Here is a 15,676-nt window from a genome sequence, read left to right on the forward strand (position 1 = left end):
CACTTGGAGTTGAGCACAATGTCAGATTATCTATAAATGTATGTGCAGTATCATTTATAAATTTCAATTCTTTTGTTTCTTAATCTAGACATAAACAACTATTAATACATCAAATTTTTATGTAGCATTTTAAGTTCTTGATTTGCATCTGAAACAAATTTACTTCATATTTTAAAGTTCCTTTTACACAGCAGTTTAATAGATCTAACTTCTCTTTACAGACAGTTCTACGCTTACATTCACAAACGGTCATGTTCGTGCCTGTACTAAAACAACATTTTTTATCGATCAGCTGGAAGATCATTTTGTAATTCTACTAAAACCGGCTAATATCATGTTTAACGATAAAAGATTTCTTATTTAATGCTCCCTAAGTCCCATTTTAACTGAGTTTGTTTGAATAGCACGCTTTTGAAGAAAAGAATGTTTAACTCAATTTCAACCACATAAAATGGATAGTGGAGGTTAAATAATTGTAGTATATGTATGTGTGGTTGTAGTAATCCTAAATAGATGCTAAAAATAGAAAGTTCATTCGTTATGGGACATCCGAAGAAGAAAAGTGGCTTACATAAAATGGGACGGAGGGAGTACCATTTTATTTGATCAGAGTCATCTGACCTTTTCACACATCTATAATCTTGCATTATTCACTAACTATTATGTTCATACTTCATACGTTGTTGGTCGGTAGATCTATATGGTCAGTGTGTAAAATAAATTAGAAGTCATAAGAATGTTCAAATCAGCCTATACTTAAACGACATTCAATGTCGATCAGCTGTGAAGATTGTTCTGAAAATCTGCTAAAATAGGCTGATATTATGTTTGACAGTAGAAGATTGCTTAGTGTTTCCATCCAGGCTTCAATTGCTTAAAAAGTAAAAACATATTAGGACTAATTAATGTTAGAGTGAAGACGGACGAATAGATATAAACAAGAGATAACTCCTCTTGTCCCAATACTTCACTGAGAATTTTCTTAATGTCCCATGGCTATTACAACTCCCTGCTTATATAGAATAGAATACCAGACTATTTATGGACAATAGGAATCATCTTCCCTGACATATGGGATTTGATTCTATCTCCATATTAACTAGTATCTCCACATTTATTTATTTATATCTACGTACTTAATAAAAGATCATATAGCAAGCGCAATCTTTACATATCTTTCTTAGGGCGTCTCTGATAAACTAGAACTTTCTTTCCTGTAGTTTCGCCATTAGCTGTAACAGTTAAGCAGTTAGAAAGTCATTAAACAATTAATGAACTTATGAAGAATCTTCAAATAAATTTAACATTGTCTATGAAGCTAGTCTGTATGCAGAACTCATCACATCATCACTACCTGGATAAACTCTCTAGGGAATAGTGTTCTGATTTTCTGGAGCCTAAAGATAACTTCTTCCATAGTCGGCCTCTCAGCTGCATAAAATGCCGTACAATCCAAAGCCAAAGACAAGATAGAAGATGAACAATGTTTTTTCATAGGCAAATGTTCATCATCACTTGCTAACATATTCTTATCCACCACATCATATATGGAACCATGTAATGCAGCATTAACCCAATTCCTCAGGCTCATTTCATCAGTTGGCTTCTTTCTTGTAAATGTTTCCATCAATACGACGCCATAACTGTAGACGTCCCCTTTTGCAGACACTAGCCCTTCCCGTCCATATTCTGCATGGATATTAGTCATATATTAACATTCACTTCGCCAGAACATTCTCATCAAACTTTAAGTAGAAAATGACAGTATCTAGTACGAAATGTCTGGCTTATTCTGTCAATTTCATTCTGTAATCAAACTTTATTTTTTTCATTTACTATTAGTCATGGCAAATTTATCGAATGAAATATTATGACATGTATTAATTTGTGAGTGTACCTGGTGCCATATACCCTACTGTCGCCAAGGTTACAGTTCGTTCCATAAACTCTTCTTCACCCAATATTTTAGCAAGACCAAAATCACCAACATGTGCAACCATATCTTCATCAAGCAAGATATTACTAGGCTTTAAATCGCAATGGAGCATCGGTGTTACCTGACCATGATGTAGATACTCTATGGCTAAACCAACATCGATCATGATGTTTAAACGCTGAATCATATCCAGGTAATTGTTATGAGAGTACAACCACTTCTCAAGGTTTCCATTAGGCATGTATTCGAGTACTAAGGCACTGAAATCCAAGTTGGTGCAGCTGCTGATGATTTGGACAATATTTCTATGACGGATTTGATGCAATACATCGCATTCAGCCTTAAAACTTTTCATTGCTCCTTCGTGCTCCAGGTTCAGCACTTTTATCGCAACTATATTTCCATCTGAAAGAATTCCTCTGAATACAGATCCAAAACCACCAGTACCAAGTAAGTTGCTTTCACTAAAAGATTCTGTTGCTCGAAGAAGCTCAATGTATGACACCCTTCTCCATTCCAGTAGCATGGATTCTCCTGTGGTCAATGGCCTAATATTTCTTGCTGGAGAATTTAGTACAAAAATTATAAGTATTGCAATAAGTAAGGCCAGTGCTGTAAAAGGTAAGATATATTTGAGTAAAGGCACAAATTTGGATTGGGATCTATTGGCAGTTCTTGCTCTGCACAGAGGGACTTCTAGCCAGGGTGGGCCACAAAGTGCACGATTTCCTTTGAATGATAAAGCTGTAAAGTTCACAAAGCTTCCTCTGCTAGGAATTTCTCCTTGAAGTCTGTTCAAGGACACATTCAGATATTGGAGATACCTCAGCTTCTCCATAGATTTTGGAATACTTCCTGACAACTTGTTATCCGAGAGATCCAAGAATTCCAAGCCAATCAAGTTTCCCACTGATTCAGGGATATCTCCGCCAAATTTGTTATTAGACAAAAATAGAGAACTTAATTGTTGGGCACCTCCAATGCTTCTTGGAATATAACCTGATAATTGATTATAAGACAAGTCCAAAAGAGTCAATTCTTTAAAATCAGTTCCAATAGTTGATGGCAGCTCTCCACCGAAGAAATTCCTTGACAGATTTAAAAGGACCAGATCTTTTAGGCTCCATAATGCGGATGGTATCGTAGAAGTTAATTTGTTGGAATCCAGGTATAGCCTTTGCAAAGATTTGAGTCCACCCAAGCATGCTGGTATAGATCCATTTAGTCCATTCTGGCTAACATACAAGTCTCCCAAGTTTTCTAATGCACAAATATCATCAGGTATGTGGCCTTTCAGTTTATTTTGTTCGAGGTACAAAACTTCAAGATTGTGTAATCTTCCTATTGTTCTTGGAACTGGTCCAGTCAAATCATTGTCATCTAAACCAAGATACCATAAGCCGCTCAAGTTTCCTATTCCAATGGGAATGCTACCTATAATTTTGCTTCCGAACGCTTGAATTAGTTGGAGAGAGGAAGAGAAATTTCCTAATGAAGATGGAAGAAACCCGCCTAATGGATTCAATGCTAATACCACCAGTTTCAGGTTTCTGCAATTTGTTAACGAAGAGAGAAACCTTAACTCCGGAGTCAATTTTTCACATGTCAAATTGTTTACTCCAAGTAGCAGGCGCTCTAGGAATTCTAACTCCCCGAGATTATTTGGAACAGATCCAGAGAATGAGTTGCTACTCAAGTTTATTGTAACAAGCTTGGATGCATTTTTTGTAGACTCTGGAATTTTACCACTAAAGTTATTATGATTTAGAACGAGGCTTTTAAGATTAGGAAGCCAGTGACCCATGCTTGAAGGGAGATGGCCACAAAACTCATTTCTGTACAAATCAATTATCTCCAATGTTGATATATTGAAAAGATCACCTGGAAGTGGACCACTGAATCTACCTTCACGCAAATTTAGTTCCTTAAGATTTGTCAGGCAACCAATCTCGTCAGGAATTCCACCTGCAGTCACAGAAAACATCTCATACTCTTCATTCAATACAAGATATTGAGTCATCATTCCAAGCATTTCAGTATTTTATGCATTAAACATGCTTGGTTGTCTAATAGAAACCTGTCAAGTTGGTTGCCCCGAGATAAAGATACTTGAGCATAGTTAAGTTTCCAATCTCTTTTGGTAAGCTTCCAATCCATCCATTATATGATAGTGATAATCTCTCTAAGCTTCTCACTTTCCATATGCTGGAGGGAATTTGACCAGTGAATTGATTGGACGACAGATATATTTCCTTAAGATTTGAGTGCTCGTAATCAATCATGTCCTCCGGGAGACTTCCAGACAATTTATTGTTTGTGAGATCAATACTTCTCAAAGAAGAGATATTGAATGTGGTAGGTGACACAGCTGTTAAAAAGCAATTCGAGATGTGCAAATCTTGCAGATTGACAAGGTTGCCTAGCTCCATAGGAACTTGACCTGCAAACTCAGCACAATTTATATGTACCTTCTTGAGTCATTACATTTAACTAATCAAGTCTTTAATAAACTCAGCACAAGCAAGAAAATTTCTGTAAGTAACCCGCAGGCCAGTAAGTTCTTACGATCATTGAACAATCACGCAGATGCAGATAGAAAGGTAAGGCCTTATACATCTCTAGATTTGGAACAGAGGATGTAGTAGTTATAAAGGAAAGTACAAAGGAGAGGGTTTAGCTAAAAAGATTTCTGAATTTCAAGTCAGAAATTCACTGTCGAAAGTACTTTTTATCAGCGTTAATCTATGTTGGCCAAACATTATACTAGCTATATAGTCAAAACTTGCAGTTAGAAGTACTTTTTAGCTATATTTAAGAAAGAGATTGGAGAAAATGTGCTTATTTACGTTGTCTTTGTTGCCAGAAGTACTTTCTAGCTATTTTTAAATCTGTTAAAAAGTTTACTCAAGCGTGCTAATCTACATACTAGATGAATCCATACCTTGAAACTGATTATATCCCAGATACAAGGACTTCAGTGTTGTCACATTTCCGATCTCTCTTGGTATGCTTCCCTGAAATTCATTAATAGCCAAGGACAAGTACTGAAGCTTCTTGCAGTTCTTTATCGTAGAAGGAATTTTCCCAGAGAAATGATTCTGAGAAAGATTTAGCCTTTCCAGCTGAGGAAGACGATCACAAATATCTACTTGCAGAGTATCTGACAACTTATTAGCTGCAAGTTCAATTATTTGTAAGGAAGACATGTTGAAAATAGCCAATGGTAGTGAACCTGATAACTGATTATTCGTCAAGGATAAATGTTTAAGGCTCGAAAGTCTGCCGATGTCTTCTGGGATATTTCCTTGCAGAAAGTTAAAACTTATGTTCAACACTTCTAGCTTTGAGATATTACCAATTGAATTCAGAACTAGACCAGTAAAATTATTGTTCTCTAGATGCAAGTCCCGAAGATCAAACAGTCCACCAAACGATGACAGAATATCTCCATTGAATTCGTTATCATCCAAGTATAACCTCTTTAGGTTACATAAACAAGCCAGCTCCTCCGGGATTTTGCCATAGAATTTGTTCTGACCGATATCAAGTGAAGCAAGAGACGAAAGGTTTCCAATTTGTGGAGCTAGTGTTCCCCTGAGACCCATGTTGTGGAGATTTAGTGACACCACTCTATCATTGTCACGACTACAATACACACCATGCCAGTAGCAAATATCGGAGTTGCTAGACCAGTTAGTTGCCAAGATGCCATAGGGATCAGAAGTTATACGAGATTTTATGGCGACAAGAGCATCATGATCAGTACTTGAGCTCGAACCAGTCACAGCTAAGCACACCACCAAACAGATAAGCAACAGCACTTGAATGTTCAGTTTTGCCATATTGTGTTTCGGCATTCTAGAGTGTAAGGCTTGCAAAGAAAGAACATGTACGTAAAACATCGGGGCTGTTTGGGAACCAGAAGCAATTTCTGCTTCTGGCTTTTCTTGACCCGTTTGTGTAAAGAAGTAGAAGCACTTTTAAGAAACTGAGAATGCTAGCTTCTCTCTCCCAGCTTTTGCTTATTTTCGAAATACTTATTAACTTATTTACTTCTACTCCACTTCTTTACCTTAAGCACAAAAGCATCCACTTCTTTACCTTAACCACGAAAGCATTTTTTTTTTTAAGTTTGGCCAAACGGCACCATTGTAGTAGTATAGTGGTTATTTGAATCCCTTCTCTTGATAAGGTTACAAGAGTGAGTAACAGGGCTGCTCAAGAGATCTCGGGACCTTAGACCAATCATAAAAGTTAGGCTTGACTTTTAAAAAAAAAAATCTAATATTTTATTAATAATACAAATACATAAGTTTATAATATTTAAACATTACAAACATAAAATCACTCTCAACACAGTATTCAAAATTTAATTTTAGGGTTTTGATGTTAATTGTTAAATACATATTAATTTTTTTTGAAGTTAATAAATAAGATGTATGAATTAAAAAAAATTGGAGATGATTTGATTAAATAGTTTACATAAGTCCTGATAATGAAAATAAATTGTATTATTAAAATCAAAATTTAAAAAGTAAATAAGCTAAGGTGAAAACTGGAAATAAAATCTATAATTTTTCTTGACAACTAAAATTTATGTTCACGAAAACAGGTTACTGCTAGAATTTATGTTCAGCATAACCAAAACATGACTAATACTTCTAATATTAATATTTTAATATTATTTTTTTAGAAAAAGTTGATCACACAGAAATTTTTCAATTTTTCTACAAAATTTAGATATTAATTTTTTTTTGATAAAAAGACATTAATTCATTAATTAAAAGCCATACGGCATCTACAAATACAATCGAAATTGAAAAGACGCTAAAGAATATCATTGTTGAATCCTCCCTTCTTGAAGAGGCAACTAAGCGATTTGAATATTTGAATATACACACTTGTTTCGATCTTATTGGCTTTCACCTGACTGTTCTGAACAATCAACCATAGATGCGATCTCATAATAACCTTCAAACTTGAATCAAACTCATGAAAATCATACCGATCCATAAACTCGTTCATGAAGAACATCAAAATACACCAAAACAAAACAACCCAACTCTTACAAGAACGAGACACTAACAAAACCCAAATAAATTGAAAACTTATTAAATGAGAAATAAGATTTCAAAATAAGAAAATAGGAAAAGGGAATTAAGGCTTTCCACCCGTGAAAATTGATGTAAGCTCTCAAAAAATCTTTGATGGAGGCTAGGATTTTGAGGGAGAGGGGTGAGGGCGCTGAGGTTTGTTTGTATGAAAATTTCTCATGTCAGATATTAATTCCAATTCTTTTTTAATTTTTCTATTAATATCATGAAACTATTTTCCCCCCTACATATACGTCAAAATTATGGGCTTCTTATAAATGGGGTCTCAGGCCATCGCCTATATGTCCTGTACTATCAACCTGGCGAGTAATTGCATGCATTATTTTTCAAAAGTGACAATCAATTTCAATAATAGAGAAGTTATCACTTATGACACCGGTAATGAGTCAATGCACATATAATTGATGGCGGCTACATGCCAAAAACTTGATACTCTTTTGAAAATTAATATCCTTTCCAGAAGTTTGTTTACAGTTCTTCAAAATTTCACCAGGCCGCCAACAAGGTGTTGGTGCGGTGGTTGAGCTCTAGTACCTTTTTCGGGAGGTAAGGAGTTCGACTCTCTGATTTTCTGAAGCCTAACGACAACGTCATCCATACTCGGCCAGTTGAGCTCTAGTACCCCTTGCGGGAGGTAACGAGTTCGACTCTCTGATTTTCTGAAGCCTAACGACAACATCATCCATACTCGGCCTCTCAGCTGCATAAATCACCGTACAATCCAAAGCCAAAGACAAGATAGAGGACAAACATTGCTCTTTGGCAGCCAAATGTTCAGCATCACCTGCTAACAGATTCATATCCACCACACCATATATGGAACCATGTAATGCAGTATTAACCCAATTCCTCAGGCTCATTTCATCAGAGAACGTCTCGTCAGTTGGCTTCTTTCTTGTAAATGTTTCCATCAATACGATACCATAACTGTACACGTCGCCACTTGTAGATACCAGTCCTTCCTGTCCATATTCTGCAGAGAGAAAAGAAAATATTTTGTTTGTCAGAAAATTCTGTTTTCTATTAGTATTTCTTTTCTGTATGTTCAGATTGTTAGATTTTAATCATGCATGAAAGATTCATTAATTTTGGGTATATAACAGCAGTATTTGTATCAGCAAATTTCTTAAATGAATTATTCTGAAACTTTCTTGATAATCTCTGAGCTTACCTGGTGCCATATAACCAATCGACGCCAAGGTCACAGTACGTTCCATAAACTCTTCTTGGCCTAATATTTTTGCAAGACCAAAATCACTGACATGTGCAACCATATCTTCATCAAGCAAGACATTACTAGGCTTCAAATCGCAATGAATAATAGGTGTGCCCTGACCATGATGTAGATACTCCAAGGCTAATCCAACGTCGATCATGATGTTTAAACGCTGAATCATATCCAAGTAATTGTTGTGAGAATATAACCACTTCTCAAGGCACCCATTAGGCATATATTCGAGTACTAAGGCTCTGAAGTCCAAGTTAGTGCAGCTGCTGATGATTGGGACAATATTTCTATGACGAATTTGCTGCAATACATCGCATTCAGCCTTAAAACTTTTCATTGCTCCTTCATGCTCCAGGTTCAGCACTTTTATCGCAACTATAATTCCATCTGAAAGAGTTCCCCTGAATACAGATCCAAAACCACCAGTCCCAAGTAAGTTGCTTTCACTAAAAAACTCTGTTGCTCGGAGAAGATCATTATATGATACCCTTCTCCATTCGAGTAGCATGGAATCTCCTGTGGTCGATTGCCTAATATTTCTGTTTCGAGTTCTCAGTAAAGTAATTGTAAGTGCTGCAAGAATTAAGGCTAGTACCACAAAAGGTATGATATATTTGGATAAAGAAACGAATTCTGACACAAAGGTACTTGTAGTTCTAGATTTGCACCGCGGGACTTCCAGTCGGGGTGTGCCACAAAGTGCATCATTTCCCATGAACGATAGGGCTGTGAAGTTCCTAAAGCTCCCTCCTCCAGGAATTTCCCCTTGAAGTCTGTTCAAGGACACATTAAGATATCGGAGATACCTCAGTTTCTCTATAGATTTTGGAATACTTCCTGACAACTTGTTATCCGAGAGATCCAGGAATTCCAAGCCAATCAAGCTTCCCACTGATTCTGGGATATATCCTTGAATTTTATTATGAGACAAATATAGAGAACTCAACTGTTGGGCACCTCCGATGCTTCTTGGAATATAACCTGATAACTGATTATACGACAAGTCCAAAAGAGTTAAGACCTTGAAATTTTCAATAGCTGATTGCAACTCTCCACTTAAAGAGTTCCTTGACAGATTTAGAAGGACCAGATATTTTAAGCTCCATAGCGTTGATGGTATCGTAGAAGTTAATTTGTTTGAGTCCAAGTAAAGCCTCTGCAAAGATTTGAGTCCACCCAAACATGCTGGTATAGATCCGTTGAGTCCATTCTGGCTAACATACAAGTCTCCCAAGTTTTTTAAAGCACAAAGATCGTCGGGTATGTGGCCTTTAAGTTTATTTTTCTCAAGATACAAAACTTCGAGTTTGTGTAGGCTTCCTATTGAGCTTGGAATTGGTCCTGTCAACTCATTGTTATCTAGACCAAGATAACTCAAGTTACTCCAGTTTCCTACTCCGATGGGAATGGTACCTCTAATTTTGCTTCCGAATGCTTGAAGTAGTTGGAGAGAAGAAGAGAAGTTTCCCACTAAAGCTGGAAGAAAACCATCTAATGGATTTAAAGCAATCCCCAACATTTTCAGGCTTCTGCAATTTGTTAATGAGGAGAGAAACCTCAATTCTGGAGTAAAATATTCACGGCTCAAATTGTTTCCTCCAAGTAGCAGGCGCTCTAGGAACTCTAACTCCCCGAGACTATTAGGAACAGGTCCAGAAAAAGAGTTACTAGTCAAGTTGATTGTAACAAGCTTGGATGCATTTTTAGTAGACTCTGGAATTTTTCCACTAAAGTTATTGTAACTTAAAACGAGGCTTCTTGGATTTGGAAGCCAACGACCCATGCTTGACGGAAGATGGCCACAAAACTCATTTCTATACAAGTCAAGTATCTCCAATGTTGATATATTGAAAAGACTGAATGGAAGTGGACCATTGAATCTACCTTCATGGAGATTTAGTTCCTTTAGATTTATCAGACGTCCGATCTCATTAGGTAGTCCCCCTGCAGTCACAACGAACAGTATACTCTACATCAGATATACAATATCAAGTCAATGTATTACGGATGCTTGGTTGTTCAACATACATACCTGTCAAATTGGTAGCCCCGAGAGAAAGATACTTGAGCATAGTTAAGTTTCCAATCTCTCTCGGTATGTTGCCAGAGAATCCATTTTTGGCCAGGGACAAGTATTCAAGCTTTTGGCAGTTCTTTACTGCAGCCCAAATTTTCCCAGAAAATTTATTTTGAGAAAGAACTAGCCTTTTGAGCTGAGGAAGACGATCACACATATCTTCTGATAGAGTACCTAATAAGTTATTAACCGAAAGATCAATCTCTTGCAATGAAGACATGTTGAGGATAGCCAAAGGCATTGAACCCGAGAGCCGATTAGACATCAAAGATAAACTTTTTAGGCCAGAAAGTCTGCCAATACCTTCCGGTATACCTCCTTGCAGAAAGTTAAAACTTAAATTCAGCACCTCAAGCTTCGACATATTACCAACTGAAGAAGGAACTACACCACTAAAACTATTATTCTCAAGATGCAAGTACTGCAGATTAAACAAGTCCCCCAACGACGACAGAATTTCTCCATCAAATTCGTTTTCATCCAAATATAGCCTCTCTAAATTACTCAAATGAACCAGCTCTTCTGGCATTTTGCCATGGAATTTGTTCTGGCCAACGTCGAGTGAAGCCAGAGCCGAAAGGTTTCCTACATGAGGCGCAATTGTTCCCTCAAGACCCATGTCGCGGAGGCTCAAGGACACTACTCTTTCGACATTTCTGCTACAATACACACCATGCCAGCAGCAAACAGAGGTGTTACTAGACCAGTTAGCTGCCAAGATGCCATAAGGATCCGAAGTTATACTAGATTTGATCGCGAGAAGAGCATCACGATCAGTACTAATCGAGCTAGAATCAGTTACAGACAAGCACATCAGCAGACAGAGCAACATTGTTATTGTAAAGTTTGCATTTTCCATGATTTTATTTTTTTCGGAGTTCAAAGATTTACTCAGAAAGAAATGCAAAGAAACGAGATGGAGTGATGGACAATAACAATGATTTTTCATTGTTACGTTGTCTTTAGTCTAACGGATACCTCTCTTCTCGACAATGCGAGTTGCCAATCACTTAAAAAATGAAAAATGATTTGACTGCTTATTTGAACTAATAAATGTTTCTGTTAGTTGTGGAGCTACTCTGTAGTCATTACAATTATTACATTGTACGCTCCAGAATCAAAGCTCCAGACAATAAGGCAAAGTATGCACGCCATGTAACCTCCGGAATTCGACAAATATTACTCCCTCCGTCCCCTTTTACATGTCCTGGTCTTCCTGACCAGTCAAGTTGACTATATTTTGACTGAATTTTTTTTTTTTTTTTTTTTGCTAAATGAAAAACTATAGAAAACAAAGATTACAGAAATAGGGGCATACCCCGTCGGAGGAGACTAGATAGAAGCATCATAGTCTCAGGGAAAACTTACATAAAAGTAATACTAAACCCAGGCTAGACTAGCAGGCACTAAATAACTAGACAAAGTTAATAAAGCAGACAGATAAGGGTTGGGTCGTCCCGCACCCATTTTCTAAAAGCCCTACAGGTGAATAATTTTTCACGAGCAATAGTCTTCAGGTTGACAATAATAGAATGAGTAGCATGGGTGGAACCAGGGTGGTGCACTCTAAAGTTGCGCTCTTTCCAAGTGAGATAAACAGCCACAGTTAGATATAAACTTCCAATGAGATGAAGTTTACGATCAATACTTGCAGCAAAAATCTGGCCATCTTGACACATAGCCCAGTTAGAACAGAATTTAATAGGGCAAGCCCTCCGAATTAAATCAAAGAACGGACAATCCGAAAAAAGATGATGAGTACTCTCCAAGTTCGAGCAAAATAGACAATGCGGGTCAGTGTGCATCTGCCAAAGGATCATTTTATCTCTAGTAAGAAGGCGATCTTTCAATGCCAGCCAAGAGATGAATGAACATTTAGGGATGGTAAAGATGTTCCAAGTACAGTCAGACCATGGGATAGCAGGCTTCCTACATCGAATCGAATAGTATTGTATAGAGCAGAGTAAGATGCAAAATTGCTCTGTATACCATCCCATGTCACATGATCGCAGCTGTGAATCTGAGTACTACGAGCAAGGTCCTGAATTACCCTTACCTCCAACAAATTAGATGAAGGGAGGACCCAGGAACGATCATGAAGAAACACATTGATAGGGGCCGTTGCGTCAGATTCCATACTGCCAATAACATGAGCATTGTAATCCCAAATTAGTGGTCTATTTCTTACCCACGGATCAAGCCAAAATTTAAAATCAGAACTTGGGCCAATATGATACTTTATATACTGAAGCGCAGAATGGCGATAGTTCATAATTTGCCGAGTACTCCAAGAGAGTTTGTAAGGGAGTTTAGCCGTCCAGAACCCCTTGTTTTTAAGCAACACAGACTTGAACCACTGAACCCACAAAGAGGTAGAATTAGGTTGCACAATACGCCATAATTGATAAAAAATAGCCGACTTATTCCATTCCAAAATGTTCCGGATGCCAAGACCCCCTTCAATTTTGGGCAAGCAACAATCATGCCACGCAACTTTGTAGTGACACTTACCATTAGCTTTGTAGAACCCTCCCCAAAGAAATTTAAACATGAGGGAATTTAGCTTTTTGAGAACACTTTTCGGCAAAAAAAGGTGCATGCTCCAGTAACCAAAGATTCCACTGAGAATGGCTTTAATAAGTGTCAATCTGACATGTATCAGATAATTGAAAAAATAATAAAAAATATATTTAGTCTATATTAATATGCAACTTTCAGATTTTAGAAATAATGAGTAGATAATTTGTAATGATTAGTCAAAAATTGGTCAAATTAACTTCTCGAAAAGCAAAATAGACATGTAAAAGGGGACGGAAGAAGTAGGAAAATATATACTCCCTCCGTCCCTTTTTAGTTGTAACATTTGATTTTGTGCCGGTTAAATTGATCGAACTACTAAAATTTATTAATATTTTATTAATTGATAAAATTAAAAAAATATATCACCGAAAATAACTTTTAATTTATTTTAAGATAAATTTTATAATTTTTTAAATAATAAAAAAGTGACTTATAATCTTTGGTCAAAAATTAGTCAATTTGATCGATAAAAATAAATACTTGACAACTAAAAAGGGATGGAATGAGTATTTGTTGTGTTCGATCATGTTATAATGGTTGCCTGGATTGGATGTGCAAAAGTAAAAATGTAATGGACCTATAAGCTTCAATGATATTAATTATATATTAAAAACAGTATGTTAATATTATTACAAATTGTTATAAATAGAATGTACTCTTTTAATATTGTAATCAGATTACGTGACATTTGCTACAGTGTCATATATATATGTATTAGTTCGACAAATATAATCATCTTGGCATTACAGACAAGCGAGTATGGTAGGAATGTATAGTTAGAGACTTAGAGTTTAATTTTTTAAAAAAGTTATTTGTATTTTTATTTTTCATATGTCAAATTAGGGTTTTTCATAATTAAGATTGCTGCTATCAGGCCACATGCTATCTTGAAAATGACAAATATGGGTGATCATTCAAATCGTAATTTAATAATATATATAAACATATTAGTAAATGGTGATTTGACATCTCCTTTAATCGGTGTTCTTTGTCTTGTTAACTCTTGAGTTTTTGTCGTAGTCTTTGCAGGTGCGCTACCAAAACAAACTCCTACAACATCCCTGAATTTCGGACATTTTTTTCTCTTACGGGGTTTGACTTGATGAAGATTCAAATCAAACCATAACTCCGAAGACAATATCTTTGAGACATCAAGATTTGCTGTCACATAATGAACTTTTGATGACAGAATGATTCCGCTGTGAGAAAAATTAAGTTTTGATGTCATGCAGAATGAACAATTGAATGAACTTCTTCCACATATATATTTATTACATGATAGTTATTTTGGAACTACATAAATATACTCTGACTATGACAATATGTTATGCTTATGATAAACTAAATAACTTGTTAGTTGAGCACAATTGAATATCCTAAGTGGTTGAGGGCTTATTCTCAGTCGTGCCAGGTCGCACAATTCTGACCGTCACTGCGCTTTTCAGTCTCGGAAGCTTCTCGTTTCAGCCTCTCGCCGACAATCCGCTTATCGCTCCTTCGCCTTCAGCGTCAGTCCTCATCTCTCCCAAATTCTCGCTAATTTGATTCGATGTGGAGAAATTTCATCGATGTTTTGAGTTAACACATAACTAATTGCAAGTGTCTCTTTGAAAAAATTGTTTAATTTGATCGATTAAGGAGGAATTTTATCGAGTTTTACGTGTTGATTAACTGATCAAGTTCGAATTTTCTCGACTTCTCCTGCAATGTTTTTGATTGATTATTTGTACATTTTATCAAGTTTTGAGTCATCGTATAACCAGTGGCCCCACCAGGACTAAAAGTTAGGGGGGCTGAAAAATATTTCGTCATCCATAGTTGCATAAATAGCTTTCTCAATATATATCATCATACTATCATTCATTCATGCATCTTCCATCCTATTACACTGATAAGTATTGATTGCTTTCATAGCAAAAGACACTCTCGCAACAGTAGCAATGGCAACCGGTAAAACCAGAGCTAACTCAATCAGAAGATAAACTAAAGGATAAGCAGTGTGTCTGTGTGTTTTAACCATCATGACAGAAAAATTTCTTATATTTTGAAGTCCAGATTAATCTCCGCTCTCATATCATAGATAAAATTGTGTAACTGATTTGGCAACAACTCCAAGTCTAGTAAAGAGAAATCCTTTGCAATATAAAGTCAATGTGTGCATATGACTTATGAGAGCATGTCCAAAAACTTATTCGTATGGGCTCTTTAGCCAAAATTTGAAGAATATGGAGATGAAATGAACTCCAACAAGCTCCTAACACCTCTTCAAGAACTTAGAAGCTCTATTTGCTTCCTCAACAATGAGGAGCACACTTTCCCTCTTTAACTATATTATTTTTCTAATGCACAAAGTACTCAGCATGTATCATACAGTTTGCATGATCTAGTTGCTTTGGGTGTATCTATTTGAATGTATATGTTAATTAGACTCTCTTTAGACTAAAATGTCTTCTCTTTTCTTTTTCTTTTTTATAATAAATTCCTCTCTATGACATTTATAATTCAACAGGGCTAATAAAATTATATTGACATCAAATTCAATATATTAGTTTTGAATTGTGGAATAGATGAATCTATATGTTTTGAATTGTGGAATAGATGAATTGGATGAGTATCCGGTTCTAGATTAACCTATTATTTACGAAAATATGTTATTGTGTCGGTGATTTTTTGATTTATCAGCATATCAGATTATGTTCTCTCTTTTGTTTTGATGTTTATGATGCTTCCCAGTAATAACC

The 15,676-nt window shown here is 36.2% G+C and overlaps 2 protein-coding genes across 2 annotated transcripts; both read right to left on the minus strand.

Moving 5' to 3' along the window:
- Nucleotides 1–1,248: 1,248 nt before the first annotated feature.
- On the minus strand, nucleotides 1,249–5,800 carry LOC108225650 (receptor kinase-like protein Xa21). Its single transcript, XM_017400577.2, has 4 exons — nucleotides 4,878–5,800; nucleotides 4,014–4,376; nucleotides 1,898–3,901; nucleotides 1,249–1,689 (listed from the first exon to the last, which is right to left on the minus strand). Exons 1-4 carry the CDS (start codon nucleotides 5,791–5,793, stop codon nucleotides 1,340–1,342), a joined length of 3,633 nt encoding a protein of 1,210 aa, XP_017256066.1. The 5' UTR covers nucleotides 5,794–5,800; the 3' UTR covers nucleotides 1,249–1,339.
- A 1,632-nt stretch (nucleotides 5,801–7,432) lies between these two features.
- Nucleotides 7,433–11,265, minus strand: LOC108225651 (probable LRR receptor-like serine/threonine-protein kinase At3g47570). Its single transcript, XM_017400578.2, has 3 exons — nucleotides 10,311–11,265; nucleotides 8,222–10,222; nucleotides 7,433–8,023 (listed from the first exon to the last, which is right to left on the minus strand). The coding sequence occupies exons 1-3, from the start codon at nucleotides 11,212–11,214 to the stop codon at nucleotides 7,641–7,643; spliced, it is 3,288 nt and encodes a 1,095-aa protein (XP_017256067.2). The 5' UTR covers nucleotides 11,215–11,265; the 3' UTR covers nucleotides 7,433–7,640.
- Nucleotides 11,266–15,676: the final 4,411 nt, after the last annotated feature.

Source organism: Daucus carota, chromosome 6 (genome assembly GCF_001625215.2).
Source record: "Daucus carota subsp. sativus chromosome 6, DH1 v3.0, whole genome shotgun sequence".
Taxonomy (NCBI): domain Eukaryota; kingdom Viridiplantae; phylum Streptophyta; class Magnoliopsida; order Apiales; family Apiaceae; genus Daucus; species Daucus carota.

Bases quoted from the DNA above. Each gene is read 5' to 3' on its own strand.
- LOC108225650 (XM_017400577.2), bottom strand. From the start codon at position 5,793: ATGCCGAAACACAATATGGCAAAACTGAACATTCAAGTGCTGTTGCTT. The intron at 4,377-4,877 runs GTATGGATTCAT...CTGAGTTTGCAG, and splicing joins GGGATATAATCAGTTTCAAG to GTCAAGTTCCTATGGAGCTA. The intron at 1,690-1,897 runs GTACACTCACAA...ATATCCATGCAG, and splicing joins AGTAGGGTATATGGCACCAG to AATATGGACGGGAAGGGCTA.
- LOC108225651 (XM_017400578.2), bottom strand. From the start codon at position 11,214: ATGGAAAATGCAAACTTTACAATAACAATGTTGCTCTGTCTGCTGATG. The intron at 10,223-10,310 runs GTATGTATGTTG...TTGTGACTGCAG, and splicing joins CGGGGCTACCAATTTGACAG to GGGGACTACCTAATGAGATC. The intron at 8,024-8,221 runs GTAAGCTCAGAG...TTCTCTCTGCAG, and splicing joins GATTGGTTATATGGCACCAG to AATATGGACAGGAAGGACTG.